At 54.3% G+C, this 20644-nt stretch overlaps 9 protein-coding genes across 9 annotated transcripts; 3 read left to right on the forward strand and 6 right to left on the reverse strand.

Annotated features, from left to right (window-relative positions):
• Window positions 1-720: 720 nt before the first annotated feature.
• Window positions 721-4617, forward strand: C7974DRAFT_384363 (uncharacterized protein). Its single transcript, XM_046140841.1, has one exon. It carries the CDS (start codon window positions 1155-1157, stop codon window positions 4536-4538), a length of 3384 nt encoding a protein of 1127 aa, XP_046003576.1. The 5' UTR covers window positions 721-1154; the 3' UTR covers window positions 4539-4617.
• On the reverse strand, window positions 4601-5590 carry C7974DRAFT_384364 (uncharacterized protein). Its single transcript, XM_046140842.1, has one exon. It carries the CDS (start codon window positions 5438-5440, stop codon window positions 4742-4744), a length of 699 nt encoding a protein of 232 aa, XP_046003577.1. The 5' UTR covers window positions 5441-5590; the 3' UTR covers window positions 4601-4741.
• Window positions 5591-8022: 2432 nt separating this feature from the next.
• C7974DRAFT_299084 (kinase-like domain-containing protein) lies at window positions 8023-9216 on the forward strand (the record flags this gene model as incomplete). The annotated part of the gene is made up of 2 exons (XM_046137726.1): window positions 8023-8877; window positions 8926-9216. Coding segments are annotated over 2 exons (1146 nt in total), but the record flags the coding sequence as incomplete, so codon positions are not given.
• A 1449-nt stretch (window positions 9217-10665) lies between these two features.
• On the forward strand, window positions 10666-11058 carry C7974DRAFT_300761 (ankyrin repeat-containing domain protein; the record flags this gene model as incomplete). Its single annotated transcript, XM_046137811.1, has 1 exon — window positions 10666-11058. A coding segment is annotated over one exon (393 nt), but the record flags the coding sequence as incomplete, so codon positions are not given.
• A 1492-nt stretch (window positions 11059-12550) lies between these two features.
• Window positions 12551-13786, reverse strand: C7974DRAFT_28473 (uncharacterized protein). The gene is made up of 2 exons (XM_046137615.1): window positions 13392-13786; window positions 12551-13347 (listed from the first exon to the last, which is right to left on the reverse strand). The coding sequence occupies exons 1-2, from the start codon at window positions 13602-13604 to the stop codon at window positions 12724-12726; spliced, it is 837 nt and encodes a 278-aa protein (XP_046003580.1). The 5' UTR covers window positions 13605-13786; the 3' UTR covers window positions 12551-12723.
• Window positions 13787-14035: 249 nt separating this feature from the next.
• On the reverse strand, window positions 14036-14869 carry C7974DRAFT_299029 (acid protease; the record flags this gene model as incomplete). Its single annotated transcript, XM_046137723.1, has 1 exon — window positions 14036-14869. The coding sequence occupies one exon, from the start codon at window positions 14867-14869 to the stop codon at window positions 14036-14038; it is 834 nt and encodes a 277-aa protein (XP_046003581.1).
• Window positions 14870-15654: 785 nt separating this feature from the next.
• C7974DRAFT_430499 (F-box domain-containing protein) lies at window positions 15655-17479 on the reverse strand (the record flags this gene model as incomplete). Its single annotated transcript, XM_046144708.1, has 3 exons — window positions 15655-15845; window positions 15952-17121; window positions 17461-17479. 3 exons carry the CDS (start codon window positions 17477-17479, stop codon window positions 15655-15657), a joined length of 1380 nt encoding a protein of 459 aa, XP_046003582.1.
• Window positions 17480-17625: 146 nt separating this feature from the next.
• C7974DRAFT_420258 (uncharacterized protein) lies at window positions 17626-18882 on the reverse strand (the record flags this gene model as incomplete). Its single annotated transcript, XM_046144248.1, has 3 exons — window positions 17626-18258; window positions 18302-18640; window positions 18688-18882. 3 exons carry the CDS (start codon window positions 18880-18882, stop codon window positions 17707-17709), a joined length of 1086 nt encoding a protein of 361 aa, XP_046003583.1. The 3' UTR covers window positions 17626-17706.
• An 888-nt stretch (window positions 18883-19770) lies between these two features.
• On the reverse strand, window positions 19771-20622 carry C7974DRAFT_300811 (uncharacterized protein; the record flags this gene model as incomplete). Its single annotated transcript, XM_046137814.1, has 1 exon — window positions 19771-20622. A coding segment is annotated over one exon (852 nt), but the record flags the coding sequence as incomplete, so codon positions are not given.
• Between the last annotated feature and the right edge of the window lie 22 nt (window positions 20623-20644).

Here is a 20644-nt window from a genome sequence, read left to right on the forward strand (position 1 = left end):
AGCGGTCTCTACCATGACAGGTACGACATGATCAATATTGTCTACAACATAGCCTTTAACTGCAGTTTGTGTGTTCTCGGCCTACTATTGCTCGGTATCCGCTGCGTCACACTCGGTTGTATCTACTCAGCTGTATCCCTCACCTGGATCTCCCACAAACTCATCGACTTCCACAATTCCTTGGGAGACATTGTCAACGAAGGAACAGAGCTAGATGTTTGGATCTTAAGTTCAATCTGGGCTATCATCGCTGCTGCCATAGTCTATGGCGCTTTTCGGCTCTGGCTGCTCGTTCCACAGTCTTCAATGTACTGGCAAAGGTTGTTGAAGTTCTGCAAATCTTCCTGAATCTACTCTAGATTTCGACCCTCTTCCGCCCAGGGCAGTTTTCGATGAGCCTCTGGCCAGCCCTGAGCGTTTGAGTTTGTCGAGTTCAGTTAGTCAGCTTGAGCGAGACAGATCACATGCACGACGAGACCGACACACGTACAGAATCAGCGACTCAAGGGTTTGGTAAATTCTAAGGATGGAACCATGTTGATCCTCAAATGATCCACGACGAGCGCGAGGGGTTTGAAGGCGATTTGCCTCGGCCATACCTGGAGTCAGAGCCAGTGTGCACGTTGGAAAAATTTAAGTAATTTCGAGTCAATACTGGGGACAGACGCTGAGAGGACCTATGCGTCGTTCCTGCACATTAGATAGGATAGAGTTTAGATTTGGGAACTGAGAGTGAAATACATCAAGAATGCGTCAACAGACGTCTCCAGACCGTGCACCGTTCACCAGCGAGCACTGTGACGGAGCGGCTGGGCTGCACGTAATCAGCCTGCACCGCCCCAGTCATGCTCGCGCTGGCAAAGCTGCATGTCCTGCAAGTAAGCGAGCCTTGTCTGCTGCGTTGCTCTCGCAGCCCAGCCCCATGTTGTCATCATCAAATCCCTTTGCTTGCCCCGCTCACTTCATCACACTTACAAGCTTGTTGTTTTTGACGATCCTTTGCTTTTACGTGTGCACGCCAGCTGGTTGTAGGTCGATGCTCTTGACGCCATACGTCCAGAACCCCTCAGCTCAGCCCCGCGCACGTGGCCGTTGACTTAGCGTGCACGTGATACGTCAACTACGACCACCGCACACAGGCCGCCCTGCTACCCATGACTCGGCGTCGCCTTGATGCGACGGAATACACTGTGGGATGGATATGCGCGCTGCCTGTCGAGCTAGCCGCAGCGCAGGTGATGCTCGACGAAGAACATGACGGCCATCATTCGACCCAGTACACGCTGGGCCGCATAGGTAACCACAACGTCGTTCTGGCATGCTTACAGGCCGGCCGAATGGGAATCGGCCCTGCTGCGTTCAGTGCAGGACATCTTGCATCTACGTTCCCGTCAATTCGCCTCGGGCTGATGGTGGGCATCGGTGGCGGAGTTCCAAGTGCAGCAGACGTGCGACTGGGAGACGTCGTGGTCAGCCAACCGGTGCTACAGCATAGCGGAGTGGTGCAATATGACTTTGGCAAGACAGGAAAGGACGGACAACTGACGCGGACCGGGTCCATGAACGCGCCACCGAAGGCGCTGCTTCACGCTGTCACTCAGCTGAGGGCACGCCGCTATCAGGGCACCCAAGGCCGCGATTCTTTTTCAACTCATCTAGCAGCCTTCGACAAGATCCCAAACTTCACTCGCGAGAAAGCTGGGTCTGACGTTCTGTACAAGGGAACGTATCAACATGACGGCGGAGCGACGTGTGAGCTGTGCAGCGAGGACCAGATCCTGCCCCGTATGGCTCGAGAGTCGGACGAGGAAGTGACAATCCACTACGGCACAATAGCATCTGGCAACCAGGTGATCAAGGACGGGCTAACGCGAGATCGACTGAGCAAAGAGCTTGGCGGCGTGCTATGCTTTGAGATGGAAGCGGCAGGCCTAATGAACGACTTTTCGTGCCTTGTAGTGCGAGGCATCTGCGACTACGCCGATTCGCACAAGAACAAGGCGTGGCAGCCGTATGCTGCCGCGACTGCAGCAGCATGTGCAAAAGACATCTTGTCACTTGTACCCGCGCCAGAGGTCGTGAAAGCTGCAGTGGCGAGCAAAGCTACGTACCACGTCCCCTTCAGCCTGAAGAATGTGCCTGTGGGAAAGTTTGCAGAGCGACCGCGAGACACGGAAGCACTAGAGCGAGTACTACTACCGCAAGACAACGTAAAGCAACGGCGATTGCTTGCGGCCCACGGACTGGGTGGCGCGGGCAAGACACAGCTTGCAGCCAACTTCGCTCGGAGACACCAGAACCGCTTTACTTCGGTGCTGTGGTTGGATGGGAGCAGCGAAAGTAACCTCAAGCAGAGCTTTGCAGCATTTACAAGCCGTATCCCGGAAGGCCAGATTCCCGAGACTAGCAGGCTTTCTGCCGCTACCCAGGGCAGCGACATCGACATGGTAGTGAGAGACGTGCTAGCATGGTTGAGCGTGCCGGAAAATAGCGACTGGCTGCTGATAATTGACAACGTGGATCGGGACCATCGACGGTGTGAAGATCTAGAGGCGTACGATGTGCAAGACTATCTACCCGAGGCTGACCATGGATCGGTACTGATCACAACCCGTCTTCCCCAGCTGGGCCAGCTCGGAGAGGGTTGGGAGGTGAGAACAGTAGACAAAGAACAAGCTCAAGCCATCTTCAAGACATGGTACGGTAGAAGCGTTCCCCGAGAGGGAGATGAGTTACTAGAGCTGCTCGATGGGCTACCTCTGGCTTTGACACAGGCCGCAGCGTACATGAATGAGACAGGCACGAGTTTCAATACTTACACTCGTTTGTACAAAGAGCAGTGGCGGGAGCTGATGAAATCGCGTGATGGCGGAGATATCCCGCTACGGAGTTACGCAAATGGTAGTGTGGCAACCACCTGGATGATGTCCTACACAGCTCTCCGACATAGTAATGAGGCAGCTGCGAATCTGTTGCTATTGTGGGCGCATCTGAACAACACGGACTTGTGGTATGGGATGCTGGCTAATGTATCGCGGCACCCACCGACTGCATCCGCGGAGCGAAAGGCAGCACGCTTTAAAGCTTCCAGGCTAATGGTGGCATGGCTTGGAGACATCGCTTGCAGCGAAACTGCGTTTATAGAGGCTATCAGGACGCTCCGAAGCTACTCTCTAGTGGCAGCTGGAGATGAGACGGGCTACTCAACGCACCCGGTAGTGCACCAGTGGGCACTACACATCCAAGACGACGGTCAGCTGATCGTGTTTTCGCGGCTAGCAATTGGGCTCGTCGGCTGGGCACTGCCATCTGACGGCGAGAAGCAGTACTGGGAGTCTCAAGCGCGGCTTCTTCCACACGCTGAACGGTGTGCGAAGAAGGTAGTGAGAGAGATCTCGAGGATTCCAAGAGGCGGGGTTGAGTCTCGCGCAAACGCTGACGATGAGGACACATTACTGGTCGCAGTCTGCAGTCTGGGTAGTCTCTATCGCGAACAGTCCAATTTTGAAACGGCAGAGTTGATGTACACACAAGCGCTGGAAGGCTTCACAAAAAGGGACGTCGTGGCAGATCGTTCCTCCATGTTGCGCTTATTTAACGGCCTAGGAATGCTCTACGAAGAACAAGGGAACTTTGAGAAAGCGGAGGCAATGTACACACAATCACTAGATGGCTCTATGGAGATGTATACGGCAGATCATCTGGAGACCCTCATCGTAATGAACAACTTAGCCAACCTGTACCGAAGGCAGGACAGGCTCGATAAGGCCGAGGAGATATTCTTGCAGGTGCTAGAGGGGTTCAAAAAGACACCAGGGGCTTTTTTGCTCCAGCAAGTCGTGGTCAGCAATTTAGCCCATACCTACGCTCGTCAAGAAAAGCTCGATAAAGCAGAGGAGACATTTTTGCAGGTGCTAGAGGGGTATAAGAAGACGCTAGGGGAAGATAGTATTACAACGCTAGAGACGGTCGCTCATTTAAGTATGCTCTACCTCGAGCGGGGAAAGCTAGATGAGGCGGAAGGGATGTTTGTTCAGATAATACCTGAGTTTCAAAAGAGGGTAGGGGAAAATCACGACCTTATACTAGGTTTATTCGAGGGCCTAGGCGACCTCTACAGGGCACAAGGAAACCTAGAAAAGGCAAAAGAAACGTATTTGCGGGCACTAAACGGGCACAAAAACGCACAGGGACCAAAAGGAATCTATACTCGCTTACCAGCTCTCAGGACTATTTGGAGCCTTCATAGACTATCTGAACAGATGGGTCACAAGGAAGATGCAAGAGCGTGGTGCGGAAAATTGCTCTCGGGCTTCGAGAAGGTTTATGGGCAAGATGATCACAAGTGTCAGCAATTGCGGGACAGACTCATCTGGCTGGACAAGACTGAGGATGACGGGGAAGAGGACGGCGGCGACGTTCGGTGCGAGAATGTAGGACCAGAGCAGGTCGCTCTCCTGGATACTGGTCATTCACAGCTTACGCGTACGTCAAGGCGGCATCGAGTACTGAGGAAGCTAGGCTGGAGGGGAGCATGAGGCTGGCAGTGGAATTCGCGAGTATTGAAGCGTTCATCGTATGAGAAGAACTTCTAGAACTGGTGAATTAATTATGAAAACATTACTGAACAAATTGCACCAAACTCGAGAACGGAGCCAACGCCAGAACTACCAAAGCCAGATCATTCTAAGTTCAAAGCACACCAAAACCCCTCGCAAAAGCTCAAGCATCGCCCGCTAGACTAGTACATGATGTAAGGGCCGGTAGACCCAGCCAACCACTCGATAACATCAGCGTCGCCTGTACCCACCAACTCGCCGCCAAAAGTCTGTCCAGCCGGGCAGAGGAAGCTCTGGCCGAAAGTCGGGAAGCCCGGAACCCAAGTCGCCGAACCGCCCACAGTCGCAGCCATACGCCCGACGTACTGGTCCCTCAAGTTACCCGAAGGCCAGGAAGAACTGTCGGCCTCGGCCGGAGCCAGGGATGTAAACACATCAAACTGCGCGGAGCCGGAGACGGTTGCGCTGCTATCAAGGTCGAAATGGAAGGTGCAGATCTTGCCAGCCGACTCGGCTGGGACCTCAAAGGTGAGGAGAGTGGTAATATCGGTTGTCTTGCCGTCTTTGAAGATTTTGCCGGATGTCACGTCGTAGTGCACCGCGCCCGTGGAGACTTCGTACTGAGAAGTGACCGCTGGGCGGATGATGTTGGAAGGCTCAGGTCCGGTGCTGGGGCAACCACTGTTGGTATCGATAGGTACGGCTGAAGTGAGGCCAATGATGGCAATGGCGATGGCGGAAGTGAAGAACTGCATATTGAGTGATGAATGTGGTTGGAATTGAAGTGGATGGAATGAGTTGAATAGGTATGCGAAGCTAGTTTGAAGTGTAGTGATGTTGAGGCTTGTTGTGATGATGATTATTGAAGTAGGCTCCTTCATGTCTTTATAGTCATTTTGAGGTCTTCCATCTCAGTGATGTTCTTAGAATAGAAGAAGGTTGACTTTCACAGCCTTCACAGCCACTGAGCTGAATAGCTCATTGGATAGCTGCAGTGGCTCAGTTAGTGATTAGTTCGCGCAAAATAGACGGTTTGGTCGTGGAAGTTCGGTTCCGTTTACGTCCCGCTGCATGCGATTGGGCTATGATCACGTGTGCGGCTGAGAGAGGGTCGCAGCCACACGTGCAGCTGAGAAGTCTGAACACCCAAGAGATCCTATCTTACTCTGAGCAGATTACTTACGCCGCTGGCTTATTGTCTCAGCCAGATCGTATAGAGCCAATATGTATACAGAAAACTGCATTAGACGGCAGAATTGACATCCGAATTTCCAGACAGGAAGTACTATAGTCTCCCAACACAGCACTTGTTGCGTCTTCCATATCTTCAGACTATTCCAGCTCCATTGCAAATCAGCAGCGAGGCGTTAGAGTGTATGAACCAGCTACTTTTCTGAGCAGTCGATGTCAGTTGTGAGGCTCTCCGTTTCAGTGAGCCTTCCTAAAAGAACGAGCTGTGCTTACTTCTCGCTAATTAGTGAGTAGCTGGATTCTACCTCAACCAGGAATAAGTACTATGGGGCAGTGCTTTAGGACCTGGTCAGATGATAGTAAATTGCACTGGCAGAAGCGATGTGTCACTTGAAACCTGCAAGACATTCCGGATCATACTTCTGCCACTTGAAATAGCAGCACCCCAGATCAGATGCTGCTGTGTATTGTGACGAATCCCGTATAGAAGGTTGATAAATTCAAACCTGCAATGAGAGACAGGGAGAGTGTGTCGTTAAGATCCGCCCTGACGTGAATCAGATCCCAGTATCGAATGCTCACTCGCCCAAAATCTGCGCAACATGATATCGGTGTTCAAATGCATTGAAGACTCATTGTGGCGCTGCTGTGGGTTCGTCAGTCTTACGGTCAGTGCCAAGGGCCGCTCTGATGGCTGACAGGACGCCTGAGTCCGTTTGTAGACAGTGGTGTATCATTGTTAGGTAAAGAAGCTCACGATACCAGCTGATTTCTACCAAGTACAGTAAAGCTCTCGTTCTGCTTTACCGCATCTGCCTGTGCTGAGAGTCGATCGAACGAGATGATTCTAAATGCCTTTTAAGACAGCCAGGTTCTGCAAAAAGCCTGCCTCTCGAAATCCTTCTTTCCGATTCAACTTTTCCTGCTCTTCCCAAACTCTTGAAAGTGTGTCCGCATAGTCTGCACGTATCAAAGCACTGTGGACCAAGTCCGCGCGCTGACTGGTGGTATGATGATGTCGTTTACAACGTACGCAGGAAAGGCCGGGAAAGTAGACCAATCTTGCAAGAAGGTGCAGAAGGTGTTTCTACACCCTATATCTCTTCGAGAACTTATAAGATCAAGAACAAGCTGAGGTACATGTGGAGAATTAACTTCACACAGTGTGTGCTGACGTGACTGGAGGGGTTGTGCACTGCAGGAAGCTTTGGAAATACAGACGTTTCTATTGGTCAGATTGCTGCATCTCTTACTTCGAACTCTGAGTAGAACACAAGCCGACAGACTTTCAACCATCTCATGCTGCGCATCAGTCCTCTTCGCAAAAGATGCTTAGAGAAAGTAGGTGATGTAGGTGGTGTATGTGATAGCGGCTGGATGGCAGTCATCAGGGTTGAGGGCTTGGGTGCGATGTCGTCACACTCCAGCATCGCTCCTACTCTGTTGATTTGATAGAGCTGCTTTCACGCCTATGCTCCTGCAGACTGTCGCGCCAGCCGCGCTTTCAGAGTTTTGATTCAGCACTCTTCCCTTTTCTGCGCCTGCTTGTGGCGTTGTCCGCGATGTGACTGCGGTTGTCGCCGTGAGGCTAGGTTTGCTGCGCCCTCGCTAACACCCAGATCCTCACGAGAAGACTTGATCTCGTCGAGTCTTTCGCACGCTGCGAGCCACGGCTGATTTGTCAGATTCGTCTGTACGCCCACCCCAAGCTACTTGGCTGTCGATACACCCTTCAAAAGGTAACATGAGGTCACCAGGTGTGCAAGTTCATGCAACTGCGCCCTTCCCGAGCGATGCATGGTGAGGCTTCTGCCTGGCGCCTCAGACTTTAGGCTCACTCAGCCTCCCAATCAGGGAGGGGTCACAACACATGACGAGCCAACACGGTCTCAGCCTTATCCGATACAGCCCACCCTCAGCCTGATGAAGTACTTTCATACCAGCAAATCCCCGATGATTGCAACAACACACATGTCCGACAGTGTTGAGCAGCCTTGTCGAAGCGATGGACGACAACGCGCAACCCTATGAAGTGCCTTCGGTCGAAGACTACTTCTCGGACAACACCCAAGGACGGAACGAGTATCGCTATGCTCAACAGTCAAATAGTGCACCGCGACACAAACGGGGCCATCGAGGCCGGAAGAATGACGGACTTGGTCGGCTGTTCCACATGGCCCAGCACCTTACCAAAGCAGAGCTCGACACCCACCTGAAGAGACTTGGTTTGCCGGACGATGAACCCGATATGATGCCTGTAGTCCGCGACGGCATGTTTGCCCGCGTTGGTGAACTGCTACAGCTATTTGGTCAAGTTGACTGGGCTCTGCGGCCCAGGACATTCTGCATCTTGCGCGTGTTGGGCTGCCAAGAGCTGATGGACTCCTTTGTTGCACTCAAGATGACTGATGCGTCTCTGCCATACAGCGCCGGCAATCTACCAAATGCGATCAAGGGCGAGAGGCGGTCTCGATTCTTGAAGTTACAGAAGTTCGTTCTCTCCAATCCGGATCTTGCACACCTGGAAAAGGACGGCGGATCTCATCTTAGCTTCCCAGTCGTCGCCGACGGATACTTCTCATCGATCCAGCCTCTGGGCGAAGGCGGGACTAGTATGGTAGATCACGTTTTTGGCCCAATGACCTTGAAACATTTCGCCAGAAAGCGTATCCATCGTGGCAAATCGGCGCTCGCAGACCAGAGGGCCCTGAATGTTTTTCTCAATGAGCTCGAAATACTCAAAAAAGCGTCGCACCGACATCTTGTGAAGCTGGTCTCCTCCTACACCGATCCCACTTACGTTGCGATAATTATGCGACCTGTGGCTGATGGGCATCTCAGGAATTACCTGCAGCAACCATTGAGCAGGCATTCGGATCGAAACGCTCGCCAGCAGTGCATTCGAACATTCTTTGGATGTCTGACAAAAGCCCTTGAATACCTCCACTCGAACAACATCCAACACAAAGACATAAAGCCGCACAACATTCTCGTGAAGGGGAATGAGGTGTATCTTACCGATTTTGGCACTGCAAAAGCCCATGGAGAGTCCAGTCGAAGCAATTCCACGGGGCCTGTTCGTGCTTTCACGCCCAAGTATGTCGCACCTGAGATTTATGTGTATGATGTGAGTTGTCGCAATGCTTGTTACACGGTGTATACTGACATCATTTAGCCTCACGGAAAGCCAAGTGATATATGGTCAATGGGGTGTGTGTTCTTGGAGATGGTCACGATTCTGCACGATCGTACGCTGGAGAACATGGAAAGATTTTACTTAGAGCACGGCACCAAGTACGGACCATACCATTTGAACCAGTTGGCTACGGCGGCGTGGATCGATGAGTTGTGTCAGACGTCAACTGCCTCGGACCTCGAGCCCTTGACATGGATTCAAGAGATGTTGGAAGCACAACCTGCTTCCCGCCCGACGGTCTCGCAAGTATTGGCATCGATATCAGACGCACAAAGTGAGCATCGCTTTTTCTGTTTTGCTTGTACCGAGCCAAGTCACGAAGGCGTCCCACCAAAGATGTCAGAAACACTCACTGGGACAATGCTGCAGGATATGCTGCAGAAGAGCTATGGCAAGGACAACAGTAGTGACGAATCTGAGGAGACGGTGACTGCTCAGTTCTTCGAAGAAGTCGGCGTCCTTCCATTTGGAAACACTGGCAATGCTCACATGCCCGACTTACAGGACGAGCTCGTCTCAATAGACAACGCAGAACTCAACATACAAGCAGACTCCATGCCTGTAGAAGCCACAACCATGAATGAAAACCCTAGCCCGAACGACAATACGGCTGAATCTACAAAGCCTGAAGTGGCCGCGACCGAGACCAGTACCGTAGAGAACTCCAATAAGCCTCTACGCTCTGCATTTCGCGAACGGCCACAGAATGAAAAAGATGCCCCTCAGCCAGTGAAACAGGTGGCCTTTGCAGCACAGCCAGAGCAAAAGGAGTCGAATCAGTCGTTCAGTCGTACGGAGAGATTCTCAGGCTTGCACAACGACAGACGACCGCTACCTACAGAACCAGAGTTTGAGGCTGTCGACATCGATGATCAGCCCATTCTGGCCCCGGAGCCTCTACGGCCGCCACCCATCGAGCTCAAAGATTGCGATCCTCTGCCAAAGGCTAGTTTTGTACCCTCCTACGTCCTCGCAGGTTCCAATCGATTCTCTATGCAAGAAGTGAGGTCGATTGACCCAACATTGGGCAGGTTCAATTTATTTGTCTACGGCCGGTTGATGTTTCCGAGCGCCGTGCGTGGCTTCGCTGCTCACTCGATCAAAGGGGTGTATTCTCCAATGCACCAGAGGCGGCTGGTTCCATCGCCTCAAGACTGGGCGAGAGCAAATGTATCAATAAAGCACGCTGCGGAGATCATGACACCAGCTGTTTTGCAGGGATTCGATGTCTGGCGACCATCTACATGCGAATTCGCTGCCATCCAGCAGGCATCATCTACAAGAGCCATACTCGCGAACAGAGACTCGAGACAGCTTCGTTCTATCAGTGACGAAGTCCCTGGTAAAGTTACAGGGTTCTTGCTTATGGGACTCACGGAAGAAGCGTTGAGGTACTGCGATCTAGTCTTCTGTTCCGATCGCCGAACTCTCCACCGAGGACGAGCAACTGCCCGCGATAAGGATGACAAGGATGGGGAACGATATACCAACGTCAACGCGAGTCCGCTTTTCGAACGTCGCCGAGTAGCGGTAGATATACAGCTGACGACTGGACACGTCCGATCTGTTTCTGCATTGACATATGTGTGGCAGGATGGTACGGAGAGGTTGTGGCATCCCTGGCGGCCAGAATCATTCGTGCGCGGTTCTGGTTTGTCGAGTATATCCAGCGTTGAGTCTCAAGACTGGACACAGGAAGAAGCCGCTCTGGCTCAAACCATGAAAATCAACTACGCGCTCGTTGGAGACGAGGTGTGTGCCACTGTACTGTCCGGGGACCTGCCAAGATTGAAGGAGTTGCTTTACGACCAGGCCGACATTGATGGGCATTGCAGAAAATACGGCACGCCTTTGCAGGCCGCGGTTGTCAAGGGCAATGAAGAAATGGTTGAGTTCTTGCTTCAGTACGGGGCGAGCCCTAGCAAGTCGGGAGGAAGATATGGCACGCCGCTCATTGCCGCTACTATCGGGAGCAAGAAAGCTATCACCCGTGTCTTGCTAAAGCACCGTGCAGATGTCTTCGCAACTAGTAAACAGCATGTCAATGCGCTCTACCAGGCTGTCGGACATGGCGACTGGGCGATCGCTGAGATGCTGCTGGAGGCAGGCGCCTGGCTGATGGACGACTACGGCGAGATCAAGGACCTCGCTTTCGAGACGCGGGATAAGGATCTACAGAGCCTTCTGCGCCAGTACGACATTCGGGATGCGCAGTTGGCTGCGATTGAAGCTTCCAAAACCTCAACCCAGATTGATGACGGGAAGCGGCGAAAGAACGTAGCCCTTCTGCAGACTTCGTCGCATGTGCTGAGACTGGTTTTAAAGAAGGTCCTCGTTCTCAGCTCGGAACCGGGGAGCTGGCGAGGTCGCAAGGGTGTCGCTGTGACACGGGCTGCTTTGGCGGCAGGTGCACCTCCGACAATTCTGAGATACATACGCAACGCTATCGATCCGGTGTCGAAGCTGATTGACGCATTGAAAGAGGCAGACAGGCAACGAGAAGAGGCTGAAGAGAGGGGTGCTTACGAATCGGGCAGAATTGAGGAGCTGGACTCGAACACAGACGATGATTTGGAAAGGCAGAACCCACGGATCAATGTCATACAAGCGGGAGGATCTGAAGATCATGAAGATCAAGGGGGCCACCAAGCCTCCTTGAGTAGGTCTTCCTCTACATCTTCAAGATCATCGCTGGCACGAAGTCCGGTCGAACCTGTGCAGACGCCGAAGCCAGACTCGAATCCTGCACCTCCAATAAATTTGGCTTCACGAAGGAAATCTACTTCCGAAGCCCGGACTCCGCTGGTATCCAACAATCAGCCCCTTAACCAGCAATCAGATGTTCCACAACTTTCAGTGCCGCATCCACGCCGCCGCGCTATATCGGCAGTCACAGACTGTCCAGTTCAAGGGAGTCCAAAGGATGGTCCTGAATCGCCGCGAATGGACTCCCCTCAACGTCCTCAGTTTCTTGTATGACATTCCAAACGACAGCCTCAAATATGCTGACATTTGTAGAATCTCCCTGACACGCATCGGCCACGTGCTCGTTCGCTCGACAATCCGCAACCTCCGCAAGGTGTTCATAAACGACCGCATGCTCCATTCTATGCTCAAAGACCTGTCGAGGTGCCAGACCGCCGCCATGAACCGGCTCAACCAGCAGTCTACCGACCACATGCTCAGTCACTCGCTGATCCGCCTCCACCGTACAGCGCGGTCGAGCCAAGGCACACAGCGGATCATCTCCGAATGCCAAATGGAGGGCCTATGCGCCACTGGGATTCCGGTAGACGTGGTCATGGAGCAGCTCAGAACCCGCCGACATCTCGCGAGCACAGACGACGATCCGACACGCCACAATACAGACGATGCACGAAGTGCGACGGTGTGGGAAGATACAGGGAGATTTGGATGGATCGCAATAACCGGAGACAGGCAGAAGAGGTGTTCTGTCAGCCCTGTACTGGTCGTGGAGTGCTGCAACTCTGAAGGACGATCACTTTATCAGCTCGAATCGTCACGTACTTTGTACAACATAATAATTGAACTACAGGAAGAGAGCGACAGTTCTGAAAAACTCATCAGTGATAAGTGACGTACGATAAACGACAAAGTATCCCGGTAATAACTTTATACTCAGAAATCCCTGTGGACGATCTCCGCTACATCTCGATCAGATCGTTCTTTTCGCCGCCCAACCACTGTACGTCCTACTCATAGCCTCTCCATTTTCACCTGCTGCAGTTTCCCAGTGACAGTGTCACCTTCAGTGCTTCAGTTCTTCTTGGCGAGCGGTGCACCGGGCTTTTCTGAAGCCGTCTTGTCGTCATATGATGGTGGCAGATCGATAGACGAACGGATCGAGGCCGCCTTCGAGTGCGAGACCCACGATGCGCCATCGTCAAGCGGTTTCTTAGCACCAAACTCTGGCCCCATTGAAGACTCTGACATAGACCTCGTGTCCAGCTGCTTCTGGTGATAGACCGAGAAGTTGGCTGAAGCTGAAGCTCCCTCAAGCGACGCGTTGCTCGCTCGTCGACGCCTGCAGAACCACCAAGCTGCAGCCCCGATCACCATCGCACCGACAATGCCGACAACTATCCCGGCAATCACGCCTGAAGAGAGGCCTGACTTTTGCGAGCCCGAGTCTGATGGTGAGGTATACACTGGATACCGGGAGCTCTGGTCTACGATCTGAGTTGGGCAGTGAATATCGCGGGCCTTCTCGCAGTTGGATTGCTCCTCTAAGTCGATCGTTCCGTCGCGCGATTTGGTCGCGGTGATACACTCTTCGTACCAGAAGGCGCACATCTGGCCGCGGACGGTCTGCTGGTACACTTCCATACTGGTAGTCAGGTCGGTGCCATTGGCGCACTTGCAGCCGTACTCGAGCGAGTTCTGTGCGTGTCAGAGACGTTGCTGGACAGCGGCAGGGCGCTTACATAGTCGCATGTGTTGTCGCTCTGGAAGATGTAGTTCTGACCGCCGCAGAGATCGATACATGTGGTTGTCTGGATGTCACACCATGATTGGCGCGTGTCTTCCGGGACGTCGCCTGCAGCAACTCGGCAGCACGGGATCACGGTGGTGAGCTGGGCTTGCGGGGTGATGGTAAGGAAAACGAGTGTGACAACGGCTTCGATGATGAAACGCATGGTGTTGAGTTCACTGGTCGACTAGGACTGTGGATCGCGTAGAGCAGCGGGCGAGTCAGGCCATATGAACGAACAGGTTGTCTTGGTTGGACGCCTGAGTCGGTCTTGGCTGCCAGACTACCTCGTTCCTATTTGGTGGTGAGGCAGCTCGCGAGGCTGAAAGCTGGTATTGCACTAGTCTTGTAAGTAAGCGAGGTGCACGAAGCGCTGTGTGATTCGTGGAAGACGGTTTGCCTGACGCTATACAGGTTAGAGGGGCGCGCGTTCAACGTCCTTGGTGAAGTCACATCAATTATCAGAAGAGTTATCAATGTTGAAAGCTGATAAATTCACTTAGAAATACTCCTACTCCGTGGCCCAAGATAGCGCAGCGAATGGTACCTCGATCTCGCGGGACTTTGACCCGAGCTCCTCTTCCGGATAGCTTCCGTTCAGACGTACTTGACAGTGACCTGAGAGCCGCTGTTGATGGCGACGTCTGTGTAGACGGTGCTGCCCTGCTTGAGGTCGATGATGGTAGCACCGCTCAGGGAGTCGGTTCCGCCCGTGCTAAGCGCAGCGCTGGCCTGAGAAAAGACCACAGTGCCGAAGTTGCTGAGCGCAACCAGACTGCCGTTGGACTCGAAGTCCTCAACAATCCACTCGGCGTTCTGACGGCACAGAACCGATCCGCTTGGCGCACTTAACGTCTGGCTGACGCTCTTGCCCGTGCTGACATTGGTGAGCTTGACAGTGCCCTTGGTAGTCGACGTAGCGGTGATGTCGACCTGGATAACGTTGCCGGCGCTGACGGCGAAGTTGGAGAAGTCGTACGCGTAGTCGGGGTACCACTCGTACCATGCGTCGTACGACACGGCGCCGGAGCTGGTCACGGTGAAGTCGATGCCCGCCTGCAGCAGGCCGCTGGCGCACGAGTCGCCGTCGATGCCGACCCAAGCGGATGAGGACTCGGTGCCGGCGGAGCCAACGTGCTTGGGGGTAGGCACGGTGAAGCGGCCGGTGGCTGACTTGAAGTAGCCGGACGAGGGCTGTTCGAGCACAGCGCCGGACCAGTTGGAGGAGTACTCGACGTGCGCGGTCGTGTTGTCGATGCCCTCGACGAACTTGGCGTTCTCCTTGAAGTTGCTGCCGACCTTGACCAGGGGCTGGGTCTTGTGGCGGCGGGTGCCATCAGCGCGAGACTGGACGCGCGCAGCGAGGGTAGAGGGACGGGCCAGGGCCGAGCCAGCGATGGCGGCGGTAAGGAAGGCGATGGAGAACTTCATGTTGAGTGGAGACTGTGGTCTTGAGGTTGGATGGTAAGAAGGTTTGTGTTGTGGTGGTGAGTATTGGGTGAAGATGCGACTGACCTTTATACTGTTAGGTATCTTTCATCTTCACATGAGCTCATTCGAGCTTGCGATGGTCGAATGCCGGTTTCCATGATACCTTCCTAATCGTACAGTTCCATCGAGCTTGTGTTGATACTTGGTGTATACTAACAGCGGCCAACAAGGTCAATCGAGTAAAGCGTACATGGCGATACAATCAATTGGCCGTGAAGAAGCGTGCGAACGATGGGTATTGCGCGCGTCCAATCCTTTCCAGGTTCAACAGTGACAGTCGGCAGGCCCGAATGGCTGTTCAGTCCTTGTCGAAGTCTCCAGCATCGCCGACTGCAATGTATAAGTACTGGGTCCAAGTGGGTCCTGGGTCGTGCCTTCCTGTTCGGGACGTTAGCCGCCGGTCGACACGACCAACTCCAATCGTTACAACGATGTTATGAATGCTCGTTGTCACTGCTAGTAGAGCGATGCCGGCTTCAAGAGCGATGCTGTTGTGTCTTGGGTCTTCTCGCTTCCTTAAGACGTCGCCTTCACGCCGCAGTCCAGCGCGTACAAGCAAGTCTGTGTCACAACACCAAACCCAAGAAGCAGCGGCTTGCTACTCACTAGATACGACCAAATCACTAGCCCCGACGATATATTAACTGCGCGAAAAGCTTGTCTATGCTTATCAGTCACACAGCACTTGGCGGGGACCCATGGCCAGACTAGCCCGAATAGGCAGTTCACGATGTATTGCGCCAGTTACGAGGGCGATAACGTCTTCTTAGCCGTGTATTGCGGAGACGTTGATTAAAGGTTCGGGAGCCAAGGGTGCTTGTGTGAGCTTGTTTGGCATGCGTGTGTGCCGCTAGGAGGCACTCTGCAATGATGGTCACGCGCCAGGGAGGCGGGCTTGTGATTACAGGGGATGGCACTAGATAGTAGTGCAACCCAGTCTACGTATCTCGTATTTCTAGTCTAGTCCGAGTCTTCCGCGTCGCTGTCCATGTCCGTGTCTATGTCTTCGTCTTCGTTGTCACTTTCATCTCCGCTATCGTCTAGTTCCCCGATGATGTCTAATGGCAGCCCCTGTTCCTTGCAAATGCTCTTCACTTCCCGCAGCACCTTGTCGTTTCCCTCAACGACAATCATTCTCTTTAGCGTCCGTGCGACAACGCTTTTGTTCTGCAGCATCGCCAGTAGTAAATCCGTGACCTCTTCATCCTTGCCCAGCTCGTTGAAGAACTCCAACACTTCCAGCGCGGGTGGCAAACCAACGGAGTGCAGCCGCGGCTTCTTCGACGACTTGCCGAAGAGCTGGTAGTCCCAGTTCATGCGCAGCTCTTTCAGCGCTTCAAACTCCCTCATTCGTAGCGTTTTGCGGCAGCCTAGCGTCGGGAAGTCGATTGTGATGCTTTTGAGTGAATGGGTCTGTGAGCCGAGCGCAATAATGTAGTCGCTGAAACTGTCGGAGCTCTCCTCTAAGTCGGGCTCCGGGTCCTCCAGCTGTGTCATGACGAACTCCTCCAGGCCTATGGGAAACTCAAGCACATCTGATAGCGTGTCGTCGTTGATGTCGCATTCGATCAAGTGCAGCTTCTTCAGGGCAGTCTCATGCGGGCGCTCGAGAGAGTCGAAGCCTCTGTCGTCCAATTTCGCTCTCCGGATAGTCAGACTCTCCAACTCCGGATGTGCGAAGATGTGAATGTTCTCGCGGAGGTCCCAATACCCGTCATCTGCACACTGATAAAACAAACTGCACGTCTTGAGACAGGCGAGGTCGAACGGCCCGTTGAACAAACACCCAATCCCATGCAACAGCTTATCTGGCAGCGATATGTCTAGCTTCTCAAGATTCGACATGCGCGACAGCGAATGCGAGGGATCATAGTGATGGCGCAACGGGGCATCCAGCGCCAGCTGCTCCAGCGCAGCTGAAGGATACGCTAATTTCACTTCAAAGATCGCCGAGCCACGGCGAGGCCGCCGCCCAAGCGACTCGCTGAACGTGAGATGCAGATCTGGGGTCTCGAAGAGGATGCTCTTGTACAGCACGGCGTCACTCAGGCGGTGGTAGCGCATGTTCAGCCGCGACACGTTACACAGGTCGCGCTTCGACATGCGGCCCAGCATCTCGAAGATCTGGAGCAGCAGCTCATCTGGCAGGCCGTCGAGGTGGTCGCGCGGGCCGTCCGCGCTCTCCACAGCCGCTCCCGGGTTGATGCCGACGGATATCTTGCGCGAGTGCTGGGAAAGGTGGCCCCGCTTTGCCGAAACGCGGGGAACCATTTGTGGGGAAGCGCAAGGATGCGAGCTGATGTGTCGAGAGCTACAGATGCAGGGCATGGATGCAACGGTAGAAATGTGAGGTTCCAAAGGCAGCGATTCTGGTGTGGCAAGAGTGTGATATAGACGTGTTTGCAGCGTGACGTGAGGCACGTCGAAGTGGCAGGTGGCGTGAACAGGAGGCTTGGCGGGTCGGTTGCGATTGGTCGATTAGCGGGGCCCTGCCTTAGTCCTCTCCACTTCTAACAATTCTTACACCTGACACTCAACACTCAACAACATCGTTCTCGTTGAGCTTGCAGCAACACGGGATTGTAGCTGTCACAACCCGACTTTGCGCACTGCGAATGACGTCACTGTTGATCACCACTGACGAGCACGCCTTTCAGGACTCTGACAGGACAGTTGGTTAAAGCTACGAACTGTCGAAGAGTAGACCGTGGTATCTCAGAATGCACAAGGCCAATACTTGCTCCACGCTCATGACACCCTCCAGTCACACCCTCCCCTCAGAGCTTAGAACTGACAGCAGATTGCCCCCTCTCCTCACCCACCTTCACATCCCCAACGTGAAATACCAAACAGGGATCCACAAACATCACTTCATCCTCCGTCTCTGCCCTAAACACCGTCACTCTTTCCACCCTCTTTCTGCCCAGCACTCCCTTCCTCTGCAGCAAAAAATACGCAAACGCCGCCCCATTTGGACTCCCAATCAGCGCATGTCCTTCCTCTGTGTCCGCCCCAAACTCCACTCCAGGCCATTCGCTCAACTCTTTCCCCGCGTTGTGCAGACACCGCGCGATGAGTTGGTTGGTCTCGTCGTTGCTGATACCCAGCATGAAGAAGAACCGGATGTTGGTGACGTCAGGGTTGGCGCGCGCCCAGTACGCCCACAGGATGTCGGAGAAGGCGCGCAGACGGGGCAGTTTCGCTGGGTCGGCAGGGCGGCGGTGGGCGTGCCAGAGCGCGCTGGCGGCGTGGGGCGCGGACTCGAGGAAGAAGCCGTAGAGCGCGCCGCCGGCGGTGTTGACGCCAAATTCGAAGTGTGCTTGGGTGGCCTGGGGAGTCAGCTGAGAGGATGGAGAGGGTGAGAGGGGGTACCTGGTATTCCGTGCCCTCGACGTTGTACCATTGATTAATCGCCGGAACACGCTGTCCGTCGACCGTGAGACTCGGATCCCAATGCTCGACGCGGTGGCACACGTTATCTCCACCCTCAGACTGCGGTTTGCCGTTCAGCCCGAGCGCCTTCATAGCTGCGGGGATCTTCCAGTGCTCGTCCATTTTGCACGAGTAGCTCGACGGGTCGATCTCAGTCCACTTCCAGGCCGCGAGCTGCTGCTTCAGATCGCCGGTCCATGGGCTTGCGGCAGAGGGCGGGGTGCGCGTGTCGCCCATCAGCACGCCGGCTGCTTCGTCGTCGCCGTTGAGAGCGCACATCTGCGGTGGGTCAGCTGGTGCGTGTAAGTGTGTTTCATTGTGTATACCAAGGCGCCGCCCTTGTGAGTGAACTTCTGCCAGTCATCATCGCTCGCGGAGTCGTCGTCGAAGAACGCGTGGACTGTGCCGTCACGGCTGAATCTGATGCTTCGGTTAGTCTGGTCGAGGGTGTCTCCATTGATGTCGAGAGCGCGCGCAGTCGTGCAGAGCCAGATGGCGACAGCGATCAAAGTGAGTTGCATGGTCACAGTTGAGGTGATATGGTAAGTTACGTGGAGTCGTAGAGGGTTGCAGTCTCGTTGCTAAGGCGGTGAAGTGAGAATGGAGCAGAAACAGCTCGTGACTATGGCAAACGGAGCACAGATGACAGAAACTGACGGTGTCCAACTTATTTCCTGCAGACGTTACAAGTCTACTGAATATCTTCTTAGGGACAGGATACGGTCTATCAAACCCACGACAATCTGCTACTGGAACGTCAGTTGCTGTTGCAGCTGATGATCATTGTGCAAGAACGGACATTGTTCAAAAACAACTGGAGCGATGAAGTCCATGCTCGTGCCTCCTCCACATCATCAAGGTCTTGATGGTTCCTGTCCAGGCGCCAGATTCACACCTATATCTGCCAACAGTTTCAAGATATCGGCTTGGACGTCAGCGGCAGTCCTTTGACGCGGCTGAGTCTCGACCAGATCCGAAGGCCTGTCCGCCCCTGAGCCGTCGCCGCCATCTAAGTTCGTGGCAACGGATGCCTGCACTTCGTGGATACTCGGCTCGGTGCCACTCGCGCTGGCCTTTGTAGTGGGGAGGGAGCCGTCGTAGTCACCCCAGTCACTCGTATCCTGACCTAGTGATGTGTAGGACATGTTGTATCCGTCATAGGGGGCGTCTTGGATATCCTGACCTTGAGAAGTCATCTCGAGGCCAGCAGCTGCATCGCCGTACTGATTCGAAGCGTCATACAAACCCGCGTTGTCCGCTGGGTAGATCAGGCCGTCCATATCCCCCCCGGCGTCGTTCTCGTATCCGACATACGGGTTACGAGGAAGAGACTCCAAGGCCTTGAGGCACTCGAGCAGTTCCGGATCTGCAACTACACGACGGTCCTTGGGTGTGAACGCCTCGCGCAGCTCATGAAACCGCTGGCGATACAGCCACTCTGCAGCCCAGTCAGGTCCAAGTTGCTTCCAGAACTCCGGAATCTCCAAGTCCTTCTCATCACCGCGTCCCGCTGATTCATCAGCCGTATACTGCTCCTGCACTGCTCTGCTCGCAGCCGCGTCCGCGATCTTATTCCCCTCACTGCCCCGGTGCCCCTTCACCCAGACCAGCTCCACCCCCACGCCCTTCGCAACCAGCCAGTCCGTATCCTCATACAGCGCCCTGAGCGGAAAGTAGCTCTCGTCCAACGGCCCAAACACCATCGGCTCACCATCACGCAGCGACTCCAACAGCGTCTGCGCGTCCGAGTACACACGCACCAGCCGCACCTCACCGCCCTCCTCAACGCGCTGCCTGCCCTTCGCCACCGCAGCCGCAATCGCAAACAACTCCGCATCGGACGCCGAGCCCCGCGTGCTGCGCCCCAGCTTGTAGTACACGGCCTGCGCGCCCCCGGCCGCGTGCCACGCCACCGCGCCGCCCAGCACGCCGTTCCACTCCGACCCGTCGGCCCAGAACACGGCTGCCGTGCCGCTGTCCAGATCCCGCTGGATGTCGCCCAGCCGTGCGGCGTCGGGCTGTGCTGCTTTCTCTGCCGTTGGAATCCAGATGTGGCCGCGGAAGTGGAGGTTGGTGCCCAGGATGGCCGTGCAGAGGCGTCTCATGCGTTTCTTGTGTTCGTTTTTGATTGCTGTGTATCGCGCTCGGAGCCGTGCCTGCGCAATGGGGACGGGACCTGCGCGTGGAGTTCTGGGCGGAGCGGATTGGTGGGCGTTGAAGGCGCGGCGGGCTTTGGCTTTCTTTTTCTCTGAGCGCGTCATGGTGTGAAGGTTTTTGAGAAGT

The sequence above is a fragment of the Boeremia exigua genome (assembly GCF_020726555.1).
Source record: "Boeremia exigua strain MPI-SDFR-AT-0100 chromosome Unknown C7974scaffold_1, whole genome shotgun sequence".
Classification (NCBI taxonomy): domain Eukaryota; kingdom Fungi; phylum Ascomycota; class Dothideomycetes; order Pleosporales; family Didymellaceae; genus Boeremia; species Boeremia exigua.

What these genes read in the sequence shown, in the direction of transcription:
- C7974DRAFT_384363 (XM_046140841.1), top strand. Translation starts at nt 1,155, where the DNA reads ATGACTCGGCGTCGCCTTGATGCGACGGAATACACTGTGGGATGGATA.
- C7974DRAFT_384364 (XM_046140842.1), bottom strand. Translation starts at nt 5,440, where the DNA reads ATGAAGGAGCCTACTTCAATAATCATCATCACAACAAGCCTCAACATC.
- C7974DRAFT_28473 (XM_046137615.1), bottom strand. Translation starts at nt 13,604, where the DNA reads ATGCGTTTCATCATCGAAGCCGTTGTCACACTCGTTTTCCTTACCATC. An exon ending in GCGACAACACATGCGACTAT is followed by an intron (nt 13,348 to 13,391) that starts GTAAGCGCCCTG and finishes TGACACGCACAG; the next exon opens with AACTCGCTCGAGTACGGCTG.